We start from the raw sequence: 20,328 nt of genomic DNA, 5'->3' as shown, positions 1-20,328 counted from the left end.
GATCGAGATGGCTTTGGAGGAGTCTGGTGGAGCCAGGTTGTCTGGTGAGACTGAGAGCCTCCATGAGCTGCCAGGTGAGTGTTACTGTACCTGTACCCAATGTAGCCTACCTGGCTGGAAATACTTTGCCTCAGTTGTTTTGCTTGAACCCATTCAAACCGGGAAAGTATAAGTAAGTGTCATTTTAGATTTCTTTGGCTATTCAAAAAATAGCAGATATACGAGCTCATAGCGCGGCACCGAGTGCAGCACTATGAGCTTGTAGATCTGCTATTTCTTTTTAAAAGCGAACATTTGTAATTCAAATCTTCTGGGGTCAGGGATTCTACAAATGTCTTCTAAAAATAAAAATAAAAACTTATGTTGGTTCTCAAACTTTTTCATGTCAAAGACCCCCTAAATGATATGTATTTGGCCGCGGACCCCCATCTGAAAATATTGAGACCCCCAGAAGCAAAGATTTGAGTTAAAAAATGTTAGCTTTAAAAAATATTTATTCAAAGATTGAGCTTGTAGATCTGCTATTTTTGAATAGCCAAAGAAATCTAAAATGACCCTGATCAGTTTTAATGATTCAACTTTAATCATAGCCTAATATATTTGAAGTTCACTGTGCACCTCGTCAGCGTATGTTGTTTTAGTCGATGTGTTGTTTGCACTATGCTAGCAGTCCTGTTACACTCAGTTACTCGAAGGCTCTTTAATCATAGCCTGATATAGAGGCTATGCGCATGACATCATCATACCCGGAAGTTATGCGGGAACGCCTACTGAGTGGTAAAAAACTACTTTCTGGCCTTGACAGCCCATACATCCAAAAAGAAAAGTCCTATATGATTGTATTAAACTATGTTAAACTCACCAACATTGCAGCTGTACGGAAAGCTTGAATTATCCTCTTTCTATCTGCAAAGTTTTTGTTTCATAAAAATCCACCGTAGACATGTTATGAGATACTTTCTGTCAATAAATTCCGTGCAGGTGATAATTGGTTTGGTTTGGAAGTTAGGAAGCGCTCGTTTTCCATAGCGTAATGTCCTGCTGCAGGTGGAAACATGTGGTAGTAGGACCGTTGAGTGATTTCCAACGAGCGCTTCCAGACTCCAACGCTCTGTGCTGCTCAATGTTTTGCCACTCAGTTTAGATGAGGGGGACGCATGTGCATACTCTCTATACTTGGAAGCATGGGGATCTGGCACAGAGGCTAACTCTCGTGTGTCTTTGGTGTGTGTGTGCAGCAGCCACAGCAGAGCAGTACCTACAGCAGAACCTTCCAGACGAGGTGGTGTTGAAGATCTTCTCCTACCTGCTGGAGCAGGACCTCTGTCAGGCAGCCTGTGTGTGCAAGAGATTTAGCCAGCTAGCTAATGACCCCATACTATGGTCAGTGTCCAGCAAGGGGTTTGAAAACCCCTGAAAGCCTCCGGGCTCCGGCCTTTGGCTTTCAGCCATGAAACAAAAGGTGCATGTAATGCTTGTGTGTTTTATGTTATGTTTTTATTTTCTATAATAGGAAGCGTCTATACATGGAGGTGTTTGAGTACACGCGTCCCATGATGCACCCCGAGCCGGGTAGATTCTATCAGGTCAGCCCTGAGGAGCACAAACACCCAAATCCTTGGAAGGAGAGCTTCCAGCAGCTGGTCAGTGGCCCCTCATATGGTTTAATGTTAATCCTAATGTTAATTATACTTGTAAATTGTGTGTGTTTTGTGTTGTAGTACAACGGTGTTCATGTGAAACCAGGCTTTGCAGTGCATTGCTACAATAACCCTGGCAGGTACAAAGGCAGAGATAATATGCTGGTAAGTCATATAAATTCATACCAGAATTAATCTGTGCATGATTTTTAAAATATTTGATTGCAGTCAACACAAACATTTGCTTGCGTTTGCCAGCTGTGTTTCCATTAGGGCTGCATGATATGGGGAAAATAAATCTTATTGCCATATGGAGTAACACTGTCATTGAGTGAGGTGTTGTAAGAAGTTGGCTTTCCTTGTGGTGTTGTGTGACATGTTCTAAATTAAAGGTAGAACCTGCACACGAGCTAAGGTAAAAATACAACTTTATTAGGGAGACAACGTTTAGATCCCTTGTGGATGTTCTTCAGGTCATTTACAACACTTGTTCAGTCCATTATTATATACTGTTGCTGTGGAGTGGAAACCAAAATTGTTCCTTTTTTATTATTTTTAATGTATCAAAAATAGTGAAAATAGCCGGTGTACAAACGCATAACGCGCAACGCAATGCAGATCTGGTAGATCTGCTATTTTCGGGAAAGAAATTTGCAAAAAAAAAGATTTCACCAATATATTTATTGATTTTTATATAAACAATATACAAAATGACACAAATAACAAAACCAAACAATACACTCATAACAAAACAGAAACTGACAAAAGAAAAATGAAAAAAAAAAAAAAAACGAAATACAGACAATTCATACAAGACAACGAGGTCACTTGATCTAATGTCCCCATCCGAGTTGAAATGGCCATATGACCATTATGCATCTGCAGGAGGTACAATTATCGACCCCATATTTTTGGAACAGTTCTTGTTTGTCTTTAAGAGTATAAGTAATTTCTTCCAAAGGAAGGCATATAAATATAGTTAACTCTTTAAACCACTTACAGTAGCAATGCTTGGTTTGCCCATATTCTTCCATGATAAAGCGATAACCCTTTTTGCTTGTAATAAACAAATATCTAAAATGGTTTGCTCACTACGTTTTATTAGTGGCCCACTGGATACAGTCCTAGTAGAAAAGGTTTTGGGTCCAGCTCAAAATTAATCAATAACATCTTCTGTACCTCCTGCCTAACCTCCCCCAGAACTCCATCACTCTTGGGCATGACTACAAACAATGAAACAGTGTACCGTTATCTTCTTCACAGCTGGTAAAAATATCCGGAATATTAACATTACATTTATTTCGTTTTTCTGGTGTGATATACACTCTCAACAGCAATTATATTGCAATAATTTTAACCGTGTATTACCTGTTTGTGTTTGGGCCTCCTTACAAGCTGTACTCCACTGTTCCATTGTTTGTTCGCCCTGTAAGTCAGATTACAACCATGTGTGATTTGCACATTAGAATTTCTTTTGTATATTACTAGAGGGTCGGGGCGCTGCGCGCCCCTCCCCCCTAGCCGCTGCGTGGTGCTTTGTGTTTGTTGGTCTCTATAATATATAAAGCCATAATAGGAGATGTTCCCAATGGAGCTATGCCCAAATATGGAGTGTGTTGTCTGACCTCACTTGGGTCTCGTTGGGCGGTGGTCGGCGATGACGCTAAGGAACAACATGGCCGACTGTAATGTTGTGAGTTTGTGTTGGCCGCAATTAATTATGCTGCGAGGGGGCAGATGTGTGCTGAGCAGTATGAAGTGGCCTACAGACTGCGCGTAGTAATTCTGCACGTTGTGGCGTGTCTTGTTAGTGACATTGATGTTGTTTTTGTGTTTAGTCCCACACAGTGGCAGGTTTTTTTGGGGGGTTTTGGGTTTAGAAATGTATATATAGATTTGCCCTGCAGGCCTAATTTCCATAAATGAGATGCAGGTTTATCTATGGCCTGAAATTGTGTGTGCATTTGTCTTGCAGTACTATGACACCATTGAGGATGCTCTGGAAATGGTACAAGAGACTCACTTTGATGGCGTGATCTTTGTCCACTCTGGCATCTATAAAGCTGAGTGGATCTTAATAAACTCCCCCATCAACATGATTGGAGCAGGTAAACATCTACAGCAAAGTACATGGCCAACCATGTCTCTGTAAGAGGATACCAGTTTGTGTTGATACTGATGTTTTGCCTCATAGCTCCTGGTAATGTCGCTGACATGGTGGTGATCGAGAACGCCAGACACTTCTCGTTGGCCTTAATGGAGGGCTCAGAGGATGCCTACGTCGGCTACATGACCATCAGGGTAAGCACTGTTCCCCATCTTCATAGTTCTGATACATTGTAAAGCGCTTTGGGTCCAGTCTACAGAAGTTGACTAGAAATGTGCTATATACGTAGATTCAGACAATTTACCATGTTCCACCTTTCCAAACCAGCCTGTAGAAATTGCTGCATGAATCAAGAAGGCTTTCCCCTTTTGTTTTCATCCATTCCAGGGTCCCTTTGTACGGCTTGCAGAGAGCAGGATCAGTGCCATAAGGGGTGCTGAAGAAGTTCCAACTGCTGAGGAAGAAATGTACTACTGGGTTCTAACTTCTCAAATAGGCCTAACCAAGATATGCCGTTTTAGTAAGAAAACTATTTTGAATCTACTGGACCTCTTTGCTGACACTGGAGTACTTGCTAGATTGTGAAAATAGCCAAACTATAAGCTCAAGCTTGAGGTTATTTTCACGGTTGCCTCTTTCTTACATAATATTTGGCGAATTTGGTATTAAAAAGGTCTTAAAAGTCCTTATATTGTCACTTTAGAAATGTGCAGATATACTGTATACACTTATACTGTATGTTAGTTTGTTTACTGTTGAGTGAGAAAACAATGTTACAAAAAAAGCATTTTCTTTTTGTTAGGTTCTGGCAATAGATGTACGGTTTATGAGAAAGAAATACTTGAATGGGAGTTTTTTCATTTTCCCATTAAAGTGGATGGGGAAATTGAATGCACTAATAAATCAATATCAATTAAACTATGTAACCAATCTGTTAGCAAAATGGATGCACATGATTCCCGGTGAAGCCGGTCATTTTGACATATGGCACACAATTGGGAAAAATAAACTGGGAGGAGTAGCGCGCCAAAATAAGTTTATCTAGAATGATAAAGTGTATAGAGTACTATAGTCTGGTTGCCCTGTTAGGGCAACCACACTAACTAAAGTTTTCAAATACTTATGTGGAGTAAAAGTACAATATTTGCCTTTGAGGTGTAGTGGAATAGAAGTAAAATTATAGAAAATTGGAAATACTCCAGTAAAGTACAAAATCCAAAAAGATTACTTAGGTACAGTACTGGAGTAAATGTACTTAGTTTTACTTTCCACCACTGGATAACACCCATTCAGAGTCTCCACCGCAGACCAAAGATATGTATCTTTATTCATCTAAGTAAAGAGACATTATTAACTTCTAAACCTAACCAGGTATTACAGCTGGTATGTTGGGTGGGCTTATAATGTTTTCAAATATAACCCTCAAGAATGGAATCAAGTCATTTTGAGGCAGAAACTGGTGGCAGGTGGACAAATGAGTTATAGTGGCTTCTTTAAAGATATGTCAGGTAAATTGCACTGGGTGGGCTATAATCTATGAACTATAACCCTCAGGAATTAAATAATTAAAACAATACAATTCATGGTCATTGGTCCTTTAAAGTTATTTCAATGGGTACATTGAGTGGGCTGTAATCTTTACATTTTACAGATATTTTAACAGTAACCCTATTTTAAAATATAACTTTCTTTAGGCCTCCAAAATGAAAGTAATTGGAGGCAGGGGGAAACAAACAAAACAACTTTGTCACCAGTTAGAAGCTGTATGGTTGTTGCTGATTTTTTCCACTTGAGGGCGACAAAGACAATAATAAAAATAGATGCCTCTCCATGCTGTGTGTGGAGGGGGCGGGGCGGCCATATGGTGGTCAATTATAAATGATTGAACGGCTGTTGTGTAATTTTATAAAAAAAAAAATATCGTATTTCTATTTTTCATTTTCCTTTTTTTTTTTAAATAAATGAAAAAATATGTACAATAGACAGTTTTAGGAGGAGGGGGGTGGGTAAGTTAAGACTTTGACAGGGGCCAGTTTGGAATTGCAGCCTCCTGAAGGTGATTCTTTAGGGCAGTTTTGAAAGTGAGTAGGGTTTTACACTCCTTTATTCCTTTGGGTAGGGCATTCCACATTTTTGTTGTATAGTATGAGAAAGAGTTCATTCCCTTGTTTGTGCCAAATCTGTGTTGGACATGATCAGTGGAGCTGCCTCTGGTGTTATGATCGTGGACTTCAGTTCTGCTTGCTGCGTTTCAGACAGACACACATACTGTTTAGACACTGTTTACACATTTTGACCAAAATACTATCAATACTTTTTGTTCCTAGAAAGAGGCAAAAGCACAATAAATATGTGTGTTTTGAAATGTATTGGAGTGAAGTAAGAGACACTCACAAAGTGTACTTCATTGCTGTAAGTCATCATTGAAAATAATGTATAAATGACCAGGGAGACAAACAGACAAATAAAACTCCTGTCCTGTGCAGTTTAATGGGAATAAATAGTACCATTACAGCACCCTTCTATTAATAATAATAATTATTTGATCCTGGGGGGTAAATTCACTTATCAGCTTCACCCAGCTGATTGCTGCTCACAGTTAGGGGTCCAGTGTCTATTATACAGGGGTGATGCAACTTTGATGATGGAGAGTGCCACTATTTCCACACTCACTCCAGAGGGCCGCAAGTATACTGTCGGGCAAAAACCTCTTGTCTCCATAATGTAACTTTTTTCGTAAATTAATGCCCCACTTCGTCATTCTATGTCACACAAAAGTAGCAAAAATAGCCGATCTACAAGCTCAAAACGCGCCGCAGTCCAACGCATTTTGAGGTTGTAGATCTGCTATTTTTTTTATTGGAATCCTGAAAAGTAAAATCTGTATTTCATTTCAAATGCATTTAGTTTCTTTATGAACTTCAATACAAATACATTGGACATAAAAAAGACAATATAATTTTAATAGTAGTCATTAAGCTACTAATATAGACTGAAGTAATTAAAGCGGGTCATGTTTGCATGTTGTTTAGAAATATACCACCTTAGTTCTAGTTTTAATTTACACTTGTGTACCTTTTGTTTTGTAGTGATGTCTGAGTGTTTCCTGGTTAATGGGAAATGTTAAGCTTAACATTTCCCAGCAACCAGGAAACACTCAGCTCGATGAATGTTTTTTTTTTCGTTTCGATAGTGACACCATTGTGTCACTACCGAAACGGAAAAACAATTACTAAGTCCAGAGCTCGATGAATGTTAGGGACCAAAAAAAAAGTCACTACCAATCAACTTTAAATTGCCTGAAACGTACTCCTAACAGGTTTTTGGGGGAACAATTATTTTTTCGTTTCGGTAGTGACACCATTGTGTCACTACCGAAACGGAAAAAAATTACTAAGTTCAGAGCTCGATGAATGTTAGGGACCAAAAAAAAAGTCACTACCAATCAACTTTAAATTGCCTGAAACGTACTCCTAACAGGTTTTTGGCGGAACATTTTTTTTTCCGTTTCGGTAGTGACACCATTGTGTCACTACCGAAACGGAAAAAAAATTACTAAGTCCAGAGCTCGATGAATGTTAGGGACCAAAAAAAGTCACTACCAATCAACTTTAAATTGCCTGAAACGTACTCCTAACAGGTTTTTGGAGGAACTTTTTTTTTTTCGTTTCGATAGTGACACCATTGTGTCACTACCGAAACGGAAAAAAAATTACTAAGTCCAGAGCTCGATGAATGTTAGGGACCAAAAAAAAAGTCACTACCAATCAACTTTAAATTGCCTGAAACGTACTCCTAACAGGTTTTTGGGGGAACATTTTTTTTTTCGTTTCGGTAGTGACACCATTGTGTCACTACCGAAACGGAAAAAAAATTACTAAGTCCAGAGCTCGATGAATGTTAGGGACCAAAAAAAAAGTCACTACCAATCAACTTTAAATTGCCTGAAACGTACTCCTAACAGGTTTTTGGGGGAACAATTTTTTTTTCGTTTCGGTAGTGACACCATTGTGTCACTACCGAAACGGAAAAAAAAATACTAAGTCCAGAGCTCGATGAATGTTAGGGACCAAAAAAAAAGTCACTACCAATCAACTTTAAATTGCCTGAAACGTACTCCTAACAGGTTTTTGGCGGAAACAATTTTTTTTTCGTTTCGGTAGTGACACCATTGTGTCACTACCGAAACGGAAAAAAAATTACTAAGTCCAGAGCTCGATGAATGTTAGGGACCAAAAAAAAAGTCACTACCAATCAACTTTAAATTGCCTGAAACGTACTCCTAACAGGTTTTTGGGGGAACAATTTTTTTTTCGTTTCGGTAGTGACACCACTGTGTCACTACCGAAACGGAAAAAAAATTACTAAGTCCAGAGCTCGATGAATGTTAGGGACCAAAAAAAAAGTCACTACCAATCAACTTTAAATTGCCTGAAACGTACTCCTAACAGGTTTTTGGGGGAACATTTTTTTTTTCGTTTCGGTAGTGACACCATTGTGTCACTACCGAAACGGAAAAAAAATTACTAAGTCCAGAGCTCGATGAATGTTAGGGACCAAAAAAAAAGTCACTACCAATCAACTTTAAATTGCCTGAAACGTACTCCTAACAGGTTTTTGGGGGAACAATTTTTTTTTCGTTTCGGTAGTGACACCATTGTGTCACTACCGAAACGGAAAAAAAAATACTAAGTCCAGAGCTCGATGAATGTTAGGGACCAAAAAAAAAGTCACTACCAATCAACTTTAAATTGCCTGAAACGTACTCCTAACAGGTTTTTGGCGGAAACAATTTTTTTTTCGTTTCGGTAGTGACACCATTGTGTCACTACCGAAACGGAAAAAAAATTACTAAGTCCAGAGCTCGATGAATGTTAGGGACCAAAAAAAAAGTCACTACCAATCAACTTTAAATTGCCTGAAACGTACTCCTAACAGGTTTTTGGGGGAACAATTTTTTTTTCGTTTCGGTAGTGACACCACTGTGTCACTACCGAAACGGAAAAAAAATTACTAAGTCCAGAGCTCGATGAATGTTAGGGACCAAAAAAAAAGTCACTACCAATCAACTTTAAATTGCCTGAAACGTACTCCTAACAGGTTTTTGGGGGAACATTTTTTTTTTCGTTTCGGTAGTGACACCACTGTGTCACTACCGAAACGGAAAAAAAATTACTAAGTCCAGAGCTCGATGAATGTTAGGGACCAAAAAAAAAGTCACTACCAATCAACTTTAAATTGCCTGAAACGTACTCCTAACAGGTTTTTGGCGGAACAATTTTTTTTTCGTTTCGGTAGTGACTCCATTGTGTCACTACCGAAACGGAAAAAAAAATACTAAGTCCAGAGCTCGATGAATGTTAGGGACCAAAAAAAAAGTCACTACCAATCAACTTTAAATTGCCTGAAACGTACTCCTAACAGGTTTTTGGGGGAACAATTTTTTTTTCGTTTTGGTAGTGACACCACTGTGTCACTACCGAAACGGAAAAAAAATTACTAAGTCCAGAGCTCGATGAATGTTAGGGACCAAAAAAAAAGTCACTACCAATCAACTTTAAATTGCCTGAAACGTACTCCTAACAGGTTTTTGGGGGAACATTTTTTTTTCCGTTTCGGTAGTGACACCATTGTGTCACTACCGAAACGAAAAAAAAATTACTAAGTCCAGAGCTCGATGAATGTTAGGGACCAAAAAAAAAGTCACTACCAATCAACTTTAAATTGCCTGAAACGTACTCCTAACAGGTTTTTGGGGGAACAATTTTTTTTCCGTTTCGGTAGTGACACCACTGTCACTACCGAAACGGAAAAAAAATTACTAAGTCCAGAGCTCGATGAATGTTAGGGACCAAAATAAAAGTCACTACCAATCAACTTTAAATTGCCTGAAACGTACTCCTAACAGGTTTTTGGAGGAACATTTTTTTTTTCGTTTCGATAGTGACACCATTGTGTCACTACCGAAACGGAAAAAAAATTACTACGTCCGGAGCTCGATGAATGTTAGGGACCCAAAAAAAAGTCACTACCAATCAACTTTATATTGCCTGAAACGAACTCCTAACAGGTTTTTGGGGGAACATTTTTTTTTTCGTTTCGGTAGTGACACCATTGTGTCACTACCGAAACGGAAAAAAAATGACTAAGTCCAAAGCTCGATGAATGTTAGGGACCAAAAAAAAAGTCACTACCAATCAACTTTAAATTGCCTGAAACGTACTCCTAACAGGTTTTTGGCGGAACACATTTTTTTTAGTTTCGGTAGTGACACCATTGTGTCACTACCGAAACGGAAAAAAAATGACTAAGTCCAGAGCTCGATGAATGTTAGGGACCAAAAAAAAAGTCACTACCAATCAACTTTATATTGCCTGAAATTAACTCCTAACAGGTTTTTGGGGGAACAATTTTTTTTTCGTTTCGGTAGTGACACCACTGTGTCACTACCGAAACGGAAAAAAAATTACTAAGTCCAGAGCTCGATGAATGTTAGGGACCAAAATAAAAGTCACTACCAATCAACTTTAAATTGCCTGAAACGTACTCCTAACAGGTTTTTGGGGGAACAATTTTTTTTTCGTTTCGGTAGTGACACCATTGTGTCACTACCGAAACGGAAAAAACATTTCTAAGTCCAGAGCTCGATGAATGTTAGGGACCAAAAAAAAGAGTCACTACCAATCAACTTTAAATTGCCTGAAACGTACTCCTAACAGGTTTTTGGGGGAACAATTTTTTTTTCGTTTCGGTAGTGACACCATTGTGTCACTACCGAAACGGAAAAAAAATGACTAAGTCCAAAGCTCGATGAATGTTAGGGACCCAAAAAAAAGTCACTACCAATCAACTTTATATTGCCTGTAACGAACTCCTAACAGGTTTTTGGGGGAACAATTTTTTTTTCGTTTCGGTAGTGACACCACTGTGTCACTACCGAAACGGAAAAAAAATTACTAAGTCCAGAGCTCGATGAATGTTAGGGACCAAAATAAAAGTCACTACCAATCAACTTTAAATTGCCTGAAACGTACTCCTAACAGGTTTTTGGGGGAACAATTTTTTTTTCGTTTCGGTAGTGACACCATTGTGTCACTACCGAAACGGAAAAAACATTTCTAAGTCCAGAGCTCGATGAATGTTAGGGACCAAAAAAAAGAGTCACTACCAATCAACTTTAAATTGCCTGAAACGTACTCCTAACAGGTTTTTGGGGGAACATTTTTTTTTTCGTTTCGGTAGTGACACCATTGTGTCACTACCGAAACGGAAAAAAAATGACTAAGTCCAAAGCTCGATGAATGTTAGGGACCCAAAAAAAAGTCACTACCAATCAACTTTAAATTGCCTGAAACGTACTCCTAACAGGTTTTTGGCGGAACACTTTTTTTTTCGTTTCGGTAGTGACACCATTGTGTCACTACCGAAACGGAAAAAAAATTACTAAGTCCAGAGCTCGATGAATGTTAGGGACCAAAAAAAAAGTCACTACCAATCAACTTTAAATTGCCTGAAACGAACTCCTAACAGGTTTTTGGGGGAACAATTTTTTTTTCGTTTCGGTAGTGACACCACTGTGTCACTACCGAAACGGAAAAAAAATGACTAAGTCCAGAGCTCGATGAATGTTAGGGACCAAAAAAAAAGTCACTACCAATCAACTTTAAATTGCCTGAAACGTACTCCTAACAGGTTTTTGGGGGAACAATTTTGGCCTCCACACTTAGTGATTTTTTCGGATTTAGCTTCGTTTCGGTAGTGACACAATGGTGTCACTACCGAAACTACCGGGTCCAAAATGTGGATATCCTCTATTGAACCAACAAGGTTACTAGGTTAGCTAGCTCTTCTTTGAGTAGGGGATGATTGGATTCACCTGCCGATGGAGCAATTCCAGATCTGTCAATGCTCATGAAATAAAGTGTAGTGCACATTCAGTGCAGGCCGGTAAACATGACTCGCCTAGGCTACATACAGTTGACTTGATTGTAGTCGTTTCTGCAGACATTTCCTACACGTTTTACTTTACTTTGCTAAGTATCTTATCTCTCCAAATGAGTCTTTCAAACCTTTCTACATGTTGGATACAAATACAAAATATGACATAGTTCTACATGTGGTGAAGATTTTATTTACTCTTTATCATTTTACTTTTCTTTTGCAGTATTATCGCTTACTCGGCCGGAGTAACAGTACATTGTATGTACATTCATTCACGCAGAACATTTTTCCTTAAGCACACAGATCTTGTTCACAAAATACCTAGGCTGAGAGCAGACATGGTTTTTTGACGCATATCTAGTACCTCTATGAGTTAAGGAACAGAAATTCAGTGTTGAGTGATTATGTTACTTTTGATACTGTGTTTTTTTTTAACGATGCACTAGTTTTGACATGATTTTGTTTACTTTGCTATTGCAATGCCATGTGTTCATGTATCTAGAACAATAGCTACACCAATATTCTTGTCCAGTTCCATAATGGTCCTTGTCAGCTCTGCCGGTGAACACATTTTCATGTTAAGTGCATTTTTGTATGATTGTTTGATACATCAAATGTAAAGGAAACCACATGGTTTTCTCCATGTCATGTCTGTACATGGCATTTTTGAACTCTTGGGCGGTATTAGTAAAATTGTTTATTAAAACACAGATGTGTCTTATTGACTCCTGCACTTACATCATTGTTTACTTGTGATTGAACACAATGTAAACATAATTCACGTAATATAGTTTTGTCAGTACCAGAGTATTATAGTTTTGTTCCAGGCTGTAGTCAGTACCAGAGTATTATAGTTTTGTTCCAGGCTGTAGTCAGTACCAGAGTATTACTGTTTTGTCAGTACCAGAGTATTATAGTTTTGATTTAACTTAGTTTAGGAGACCCATAGTAGTGTTTGGTTTAGGAGAATCATATAGTGCTACTATCATAGTAGTGTTTGGTTTAGGAGAATCATATAGTCAGTGTCATAGTAGTGTTTGGTTTAGGAGAATCATATAGTCAGTGTCATAGTAGTGTTTGGTTTAGGAGAATCATATAGTCAGTGTCATAGTAGTGTTTGGTTTAGGTCGGAGAATAATATAGTCAGTGTCATAGTAGTGTTTGGTTTAGGATAATCATATAGTGCTACCTTTAAATGTCCATTGCCATTGACAATGCATTGGGCGCTTAAAGTTAAATATCTCAAAAACTACAAACCATTTTAAAGTAAAAAGTTCAAGCATTTGTGTCCACAGTAATATGAATTATAAAAAGTGCGAATGGAGTTTCTAGGTGAAAGTGTTTTTTTGAGGTGCCAAAACCTGTCATCGACCTCCATTATACATTTCTGAACTTTTAAAGGAGTATATCTCTAAAACTATAAAACATTTCAAATATTCATGTTCAGGCAAACGTGTCCACAGTAAGATGAACATTTTAAGTATTACGTTCTCATTCAGATTGTCCAAACCTGTGTGGCTCAATAGATAAGTACAGGGTCTGAAAGCAGAAGGTTTGGGATTCAAAGCTCCTGAAGAACATTTTCACTGTCCATCTAAATTCTAAAAGGTGGGTTAAGTATGACCTTCCCAATTGTAGCTTCCATGCCAGCGTGGCTTAAAAGATAAATACGTGGTTCATAAACCCGGGGTTCCTGGTTCAAATCTCACTCAAAACAACTCAAACAACTACTAAATACGAACTGAAAGGGTAAAACAACTAAAATGAAACTGTGGTCAATACAAACTGGTGAAAACAATAAAAAAAACACTAAACGAAAAACAATATATACCTCAATCACATCAATGTGAAAAAACAAAGTCCATAATATCACAAAAAAAACAAACTTTACATAATATTTAAATTTCTTAAGCTCCTCCCCCTGGGGGTGGGCTCCCTTGTTATTAATTCAGTTCCTACATTGACACAATAGTATATGAGAAAAGTCATACTAAACTCGTACTGTGTCATAAAAAATGAAGCTATACAATACTTTAGTATAAACAAAATGCTATACAGTCCTGTCGTTAAAAAAATACTTTCTTCTTGTCAGCCTAAATTGTTCACAGCACAGCTATCTATTTTTATATTTCATTGTTGTGACAACCCTGGGGATTGTCAGGGTAACTGGTGTGGTTGTCATGGTTACTATCCATGTGTCATGTGTTTAAGAATGATTGGAGGGCGGAGTGTGTCATCAGTGGAGATCTGGCCCACCTGGATTGTCCTCTATAAAAGAGGTGGCTGGACTTCACTCTTGTCCTCTCTCTCACACCATGAAGCTCACTGGGAGCACTCCAGCCTTTTGGATTTTGGTTGTTAAAGGACAAGACCACTTTGGTAGAGATTTGGGTTGTGTAGTTACCTTGCAATGATGTAACTCCAAAGGTGAACAAGAAATCTAAAATAATTGCTCCTTTGAATAGAAATTGATCATTCAAAATATGCTCCTCATTGACATTGTACGGTAAAACGGCTCTCAAAGTCACGCTTTTAGCACATAAACGAACACAAACAAAGCTGATTCAGTCAATATAGAACATCACCAAACCCAGTACTGTTTTGTTTTTTTTATAAAAATGTCAACTTCCTGCTGATTTTACCATTTGAAGATCCAGATCTGCGGATCCAGTCCGGGTTTTCTTTTTAATAAAAACAGGATGTTAGCATTTTTATTTAAAAAACAAACGGTACTGGGTTTGGTGATCTAGATTGAATCAACTTTATTTGCGTTCGTTTGTGCTAAAAGTGACTTTGAGAGCTGTTTAAGCATACAATGTAATTCAATGAGGAGCATATTTTTAATTATCAATGGAGCAATTATTTTAGATTTCTTGCCCACCTTTTGAGATGCATCATGGCAAGGTAACTACACAACCCAAACGTCTACCAAGTGGTCTTGCCCTTTAAGCACTGTTAATCACCCCAGCATCCGTATTGTGGGTATAGCTTTAGCAGAAAATAGCCGATCGACAAGCTCACTACGACACGTTGTGAGCTTGTCGATCGGCTATTTTCAGCCAAAGCTTTCCCCACAATAACACAAAACAGAAAATACACTAGTATTGAGCCCTGAGGGACACCGGTTACCGATATATATATGTATATGTATATGTATATGTATATGTATATGTATATGTATATGTATACTGTGTGTGTGTGTGTGTGTGTGTGTGTTAGTTTTAATAAAATAATTTAAACGTTCTTTGTTTGTGAGTTTCCTCATTTTGTTACAAACTCAGCCGTTTGCAACACTTTTGGTTGGTTGTTGCAATAAATAAATTACATTAAAGTGGTTGGATTCAACTTACGTAATTTGTTATCCCTGAGTCACTAGAATATCTCAAAACAAAGTATGGAGCTCGGCCTATCATTGATTTGATTGATATGCTGCATGAGTGCAAAGTGGTATTTTTTTAAACTTAATTCAGCTAATCAAAGAGGATCTGTAGTCATAATACAGCACTGTTTGAGGAACTATTGAACACACAGACATATTTTTTAACGTCCAGTCCAAAGTGAGAACAATGTAGCCTACTTGATTTAACACCAACACTGCTATAGCTTTGATCATCTCAAACTAAGGAATTTATAAATGACAAAAAGGGTATGCATTTTTATGACATTAAGTCAAGTCAAGTCAAGTCAATTTTATTTATAGAGCACATTTAAAAACAACCAAAGGCTGACCAAAGTGCTGTACATTTAAATCAAGTCAAGTCAAGTCAAGTCAAGTCAATTTTATTTATAGAGCACATTTAAAAACAACCAAAGGCTGACCAAAGTGCTGTACAACAGAGTTAAAATACACACAAAAAAGCATCAAAATACATACACAAGCAACTGCAAGCCAAATACACAAGACAAAACATCTTGTGTAATGTTTCTTAAAAACATTAAGAAACATCTCTCTGTTTGCTTTCAATGAAAGTGTAAATCTGGGTTCAGACTCAGTCACGTTTTCTAACAGATGGTTTTAAACAACCTAAATCTCAGTTGTGTCACAATGAACCCTTTCCCTGATCATCAGAGGGTGTATCTAGTAGATTCAGTCATTCTGTCAGGGGTAGAGGTGTTCGCTGTGGATTTTCATCTTTTGACCCATCACCTCTTGTTTTAACTTTAAATATGACCTCCAAATCCCAATTAGTGTGAAAGGCCTGGTGGTGCAAGAGAAAAGCATAGGCTTCACAAGCGGATGGTTGTGGGTTTGAATCTTGGTCAGGGAAGATCTCAATTTTCTGTCTTTTTAAGGCGAGAAGCATGGATGTAGCCCGCCTCCCTCCTCACGCCCTCTTCTAGGTCCGGTAGGAGAGGGAGGAGCATGGAGGGAGCCCACCTCCAGGGGGAGGAGCTTAAGAATCCGGTAGGAGAGGGAGGAGCATGGAGGGAGCCCACCCCCAGGGGGAGGAGCTTAATAAATGTACATATTATGCAAAGGTTTTTATTTTTTAGGTTCTGTTTTTTCACATTAAGTTGTTTGAGTTTTTTTTTTATTGTTTATTGTTTTTTTTATTGTTTAGTGTTTTTTTTCCATCACCAGTTTTTGTATTGATCACTGTTTCATTTTAGTTGTTTTACCCTTTCAGTTTTTATTTAGTTGTTGTTTGAGTTGTTTTGAGTGAGCTTTGAACCAGGAACCCTGGTATTATGAACCACGTATTTATCTTTTAAGCCACGCTGGCATGGAAGCTACAATTGGGAACGTCATACTTAACCCACCGTATAGAATTTAGATATTTCAGAATTTAGACAGAGAAAATGTTCTTCAGGAGCCTTGAACCCCAAACCTTCTGCTTTCAGACCCTGTGTTTATCTCCTGAGCCACACAGGTATATATATCACAAAGAGAACGTAATACTTAACCTACCATATAGAATTTAGATGGACAGAGAAAATGTTCTTCAGGAGCCTTGAACCCCAAACCTCCTGCTTTCAGACCCTGTGTTTATCTCTTGAGCCACACAAGTATATATATCACAAAGAGAACGTAATACTTAGCCTACCATATAGAATTTAGATGGACAGTGAAAATATTCTTCAGGAGGTTTGAACCCCAAACCTTCTGCTCTCAGACCCTGTGTTTATCTCTTGAGCCACACAGGTATATATGTTACAAAGAGAACGTAATACTTAAACCACCTTTTAGAATTTAGATGGACAGAGAAAATGTTCTTCAGGAGCCTTGAACCCCATATCTTCTGCTTTCAGACCCTGTATTTATCTCTTGAGCCACACAGGTTCGGAAAATCTAAATGGAAACGTAATACTTAAACCACCTTATAGAATTTAGATGGACACTGAAAATGTGCTCCAGGAGTTTCAAACTCTAGACCTTCGGTTTATAAACCCCAGAGTTTTCTCTTAAGCCGTGGTGGCATGAAAGATGCAACTGAGAACATAATACTTAACCCACCTTTTCAGGATTTAGATGGACAATGAAGATGTTCTATGGGAGCTTTGAATCCTAAATCTTACGTTTATAAACCCTGGATTAATCTCTTGAGCTACGCTAGCATGGAAAATGCATTGGAGGACGTAATACTTAACCCACCTTTTAGAATTAGGATGGACAGTGAAAATGTTCTTTAGGAGCTTTGAACCTTAAAATCTTCGGTTCATAAACAGTGACACATCTCTTGAGCCACAGAGACATGAAACATTCAGATGGGAAGGAAATACTTATCCTTTTAGAATTTAGATGTACAGTATATTTCTACATTGTGGTATTGATATTTTGACTTAAACCCTCTATTCTTAGTAAAGTTGCAACTTTACTTTCCCGCTTGCCTTGTTACCACCTACACCAAATCTCTTCACTAATAATTGTCAATCTACAAGCTCACAACACGTTGACACGTTGTGCGCTTGTAAATCTGTTATTTTTGACGAATGTTCGCCCCCAGAATAGGGATGCTGGGCTTTACTTCTCCCACCACTGCTGAAGAGCATACAAGACAGTAGACAGACAACTAAGAAACCCCAGTGGTGCAGTTAGAGCATACATGGGCAACTAGCGGCCCGGGGGCCACATGCGGCCCCCACCCTCACTTAATGCGGCTCGCAGGTTAATATCAGAATACTGATATATCATTGATTTCAGCTGTTACAATTCCAAACATGCAAACATGACCCACTTTAACTACTTCAGTCTATATTAGTAGCTTGATGACTAGTATTAAAATTCTATTGTCTTTTTATGTCCAATGTATTTTTATTTAAGTTCATATGGTTAACATAAGTATAACTAAATGCATTTCAAATTAAATACAAATGTTACTTTTCAGGATCCCAATAAAAAAATAGCAAAAATAGCCGATCTACAAGCTCAAAACGCGTCGCAACTTTTGTGTGACATAGAATGGCATAGTGAGTGTGGAAATATAGTGTCCCTCTCCATTATCAGAGTTCCCCACCCCTGAGCTAGAGATGTTGCTTCTCAAACCAGAGGTTAGGGGTTCAAACCCAAACTCAAAATATTGAGCCTAGCTCACCCCCATTCTCTCACTGAATGCCAGGCTGCCCAAACACACACCTCACCTGACATAAACTAAAGGTGCTGAGGGGACACACAGCAGGAGCTAATCAATCAATTAGGACGTGGGACATCGAAACAAAGCGTGGGAAGAACCAAACGAAAATTACCAATCAACTCTAAATTGTCTGAAACGTACTCCTAACAGGTTTTTGGGGGGACGATTTTGGCCTCCACACTTAGTGATTTTTTCGGATTTAACTTTCGTTTTGGTAGTGACACAATGGTGAAAAAATAAATGTATTTGTCTTGTTTGTTGTTCAAGTCAAAGGACCAGGAAGGCTGTATTTCTTGGCCAACAGCTAGCTCAATGGGTTGAGACGCAGTATTCATGATCCAGAGGCCATGAGTTCAAATCTCACTGGTGTCTTTACTGTGATGCTTCCCTTTGCAGACTAACTTCTAGAAAAAACAAGTTAAAACCACCAGGAAACCTGTAACTCTGAGCCAACAGCTTAGCTCAACTGGTAGAGCGTCTGTCCAATAACATGCCTTGACTTGAGTGGGTTCAATTCCCGCTCGAGTCAAGTGTCCCTCGAGTCTTTTAGTGCTTTTGAGTTGTTCTTTTGTAGTTTGGCCTTTATAATTTCAGAGTACTCCAGCAATGAACAACAGTAGGACTGGGACTTGAACATGGACTCTCCGTGCTGAAATTCAGACCATTAGACGATCACTCAGTTGATCTCAACATGTCTCTCTTAGCACTGTTGAAGTCTTCCTTTGTATGTCAGCATTCAGATAGTAAAGTTGAATTATATAAATATGAATTTCGCATTCAACTACAGTAGGTCTGGGACTTGAACACGGAAACTCAGTGCTGAGAGTTTGAGCATTGGTACACTACACCATTACATGATTAAATGTATAAAAGTCATCCGTTAGTGCTTTGAAGCGTTCTTTTGGACTGAGCAGCAAAGCCCCGCTTACCAGCTGGGCTTTGCTGCTCATTCCAGCCAGCCAGCTGGCCGACCAGAGTCCAGCTTAGCCTGACTGGGTGACAAACTGATCAACTATACTGACAAACCAGCAAGACCAGCCTGGCCAGTTTGTCCAGCCAGCTTACACCAGCCAAAACCAGCAAAAGCCTTTTCCCCCCCCAGCAGGAGAGTCCCTGAAACTGTTTAATAGAGTAGATGTAATAAATTCCTGTGTTCTGTTTGATCAGGCTTACTTTACTAGCATTGGAAAATTATGGGTAGCCTAAATTTAGAAATTTCATTCATAAAAAAGCTCAAAGTAGGCCTACATAAATTGATTTGATGACTGAAGCAATTAAAGACCCATCTTTAATAACCTTTCATTACTTAAAAGGGAATAACTGTTTGATTGCAGTCCCCAAGCAGCGGGTCTGGGGGTTCTCCCCGACCCCCAGAAACGTTTCAACAGAATAGATATAACTTCCTGTGTTCTGGTGAATTTTTGGAGTTGGACACTTTTATCAGCCTCGCTTTACTAGCATTGGAAAATAATGGGTACAATTTGAAATTTCATCCATTAAAGAGCTAAAAGTAGGCCTACATAAACTGATTTGATGACTGAAGCAATTAAAGACCCAGCTTTAATAACCATTCATTAGCCTACTTAAACGTGAATATCTCTGTATAATTGCATGCACTGACCACACAGTAGATGTAATTTCCTGTGTTCTGGTAAATTTTGGGAGTTTGAAACTAAATCAAGGAGAAATCAAGGAAAAACTACAATCAAGGACATGTGGTTGAAATCAAGAAAACTCCTGCAGAATCAAGGAGGGTTGCCAGCCCTGGCTCAGGTTAACTGATATTCTTTCGGACAAATATTTGGATAAAATTACTTCTTGTTAAAAAGGTTAAAGCACAATTTCTGATAATCATTGCTACCGAGTGTTTGTTCAGTAACAAGGGCTCTCTTTAATAAAGAGAAAATATATTTTCAGGTGGATGGCCAAATTTCATCCAAACAGGAGAGATTTATCAGCTCATCTTAAATTGTTTAGTGATGCAGCTACAATTTTGTCTGCTCATTTCTTTGTGTCATCACTTCCAATCGCACTTGTTCATCATGTATATTGTGAGTTCGCTCTCCTG

At 38.4% G+C, this 20,328-nt stretch overlaps 1 protein-coding gene across 1 annotated transcript; it reads left to right on the top strand.

Moving 5' to 3' along the window:
- Positions 1-1,087: 1,087 nt before the first annotated feature.
- Positions 1,088-19,252, top strand: LOC311060217 (F-box only protein 11-like; the record flags this gene model as incomplete). Its single annotated transcript, XM_084078350.1, has 8 exons — positions 1,088-1,383; positions 1,514-1,643; positions 1,722-1,805; positions 3,616-3,748; positions 3,835-3,941; positions 4,135-4,267; positions 18,134-18,177; positions 19,175-19,252. Exons 1-8 carry the CDS (start codon positions 1,145-1,147, stop codon positions 19,250-19,252), a joined length of 948 nt encoding a protein of 315 aa, XP_083934476.1. The 5' UTR covers positions 1,088-1,144.
- Between the last annotated feature and the right edge of the window lie 1,076 nt (positions 19,253-20,328).

The sequence above is a fragment of the Gymnoscopelus microlampas genome (genome assembly GCF_963454915.1).
Source record: "Gymnoscopelus microlampas genome assembly, chromosome: 14".
Lineage (NCBI taxonomy): Eukaryota > Metazoa > Chordata > Actinopteri > Myctophiformes > Myctophidae > Gymnoscopelus > Gymnoscopelus microlampas.
This window is presented reverse-complemented; position numbering and strand designations above follow the sequence as displayed.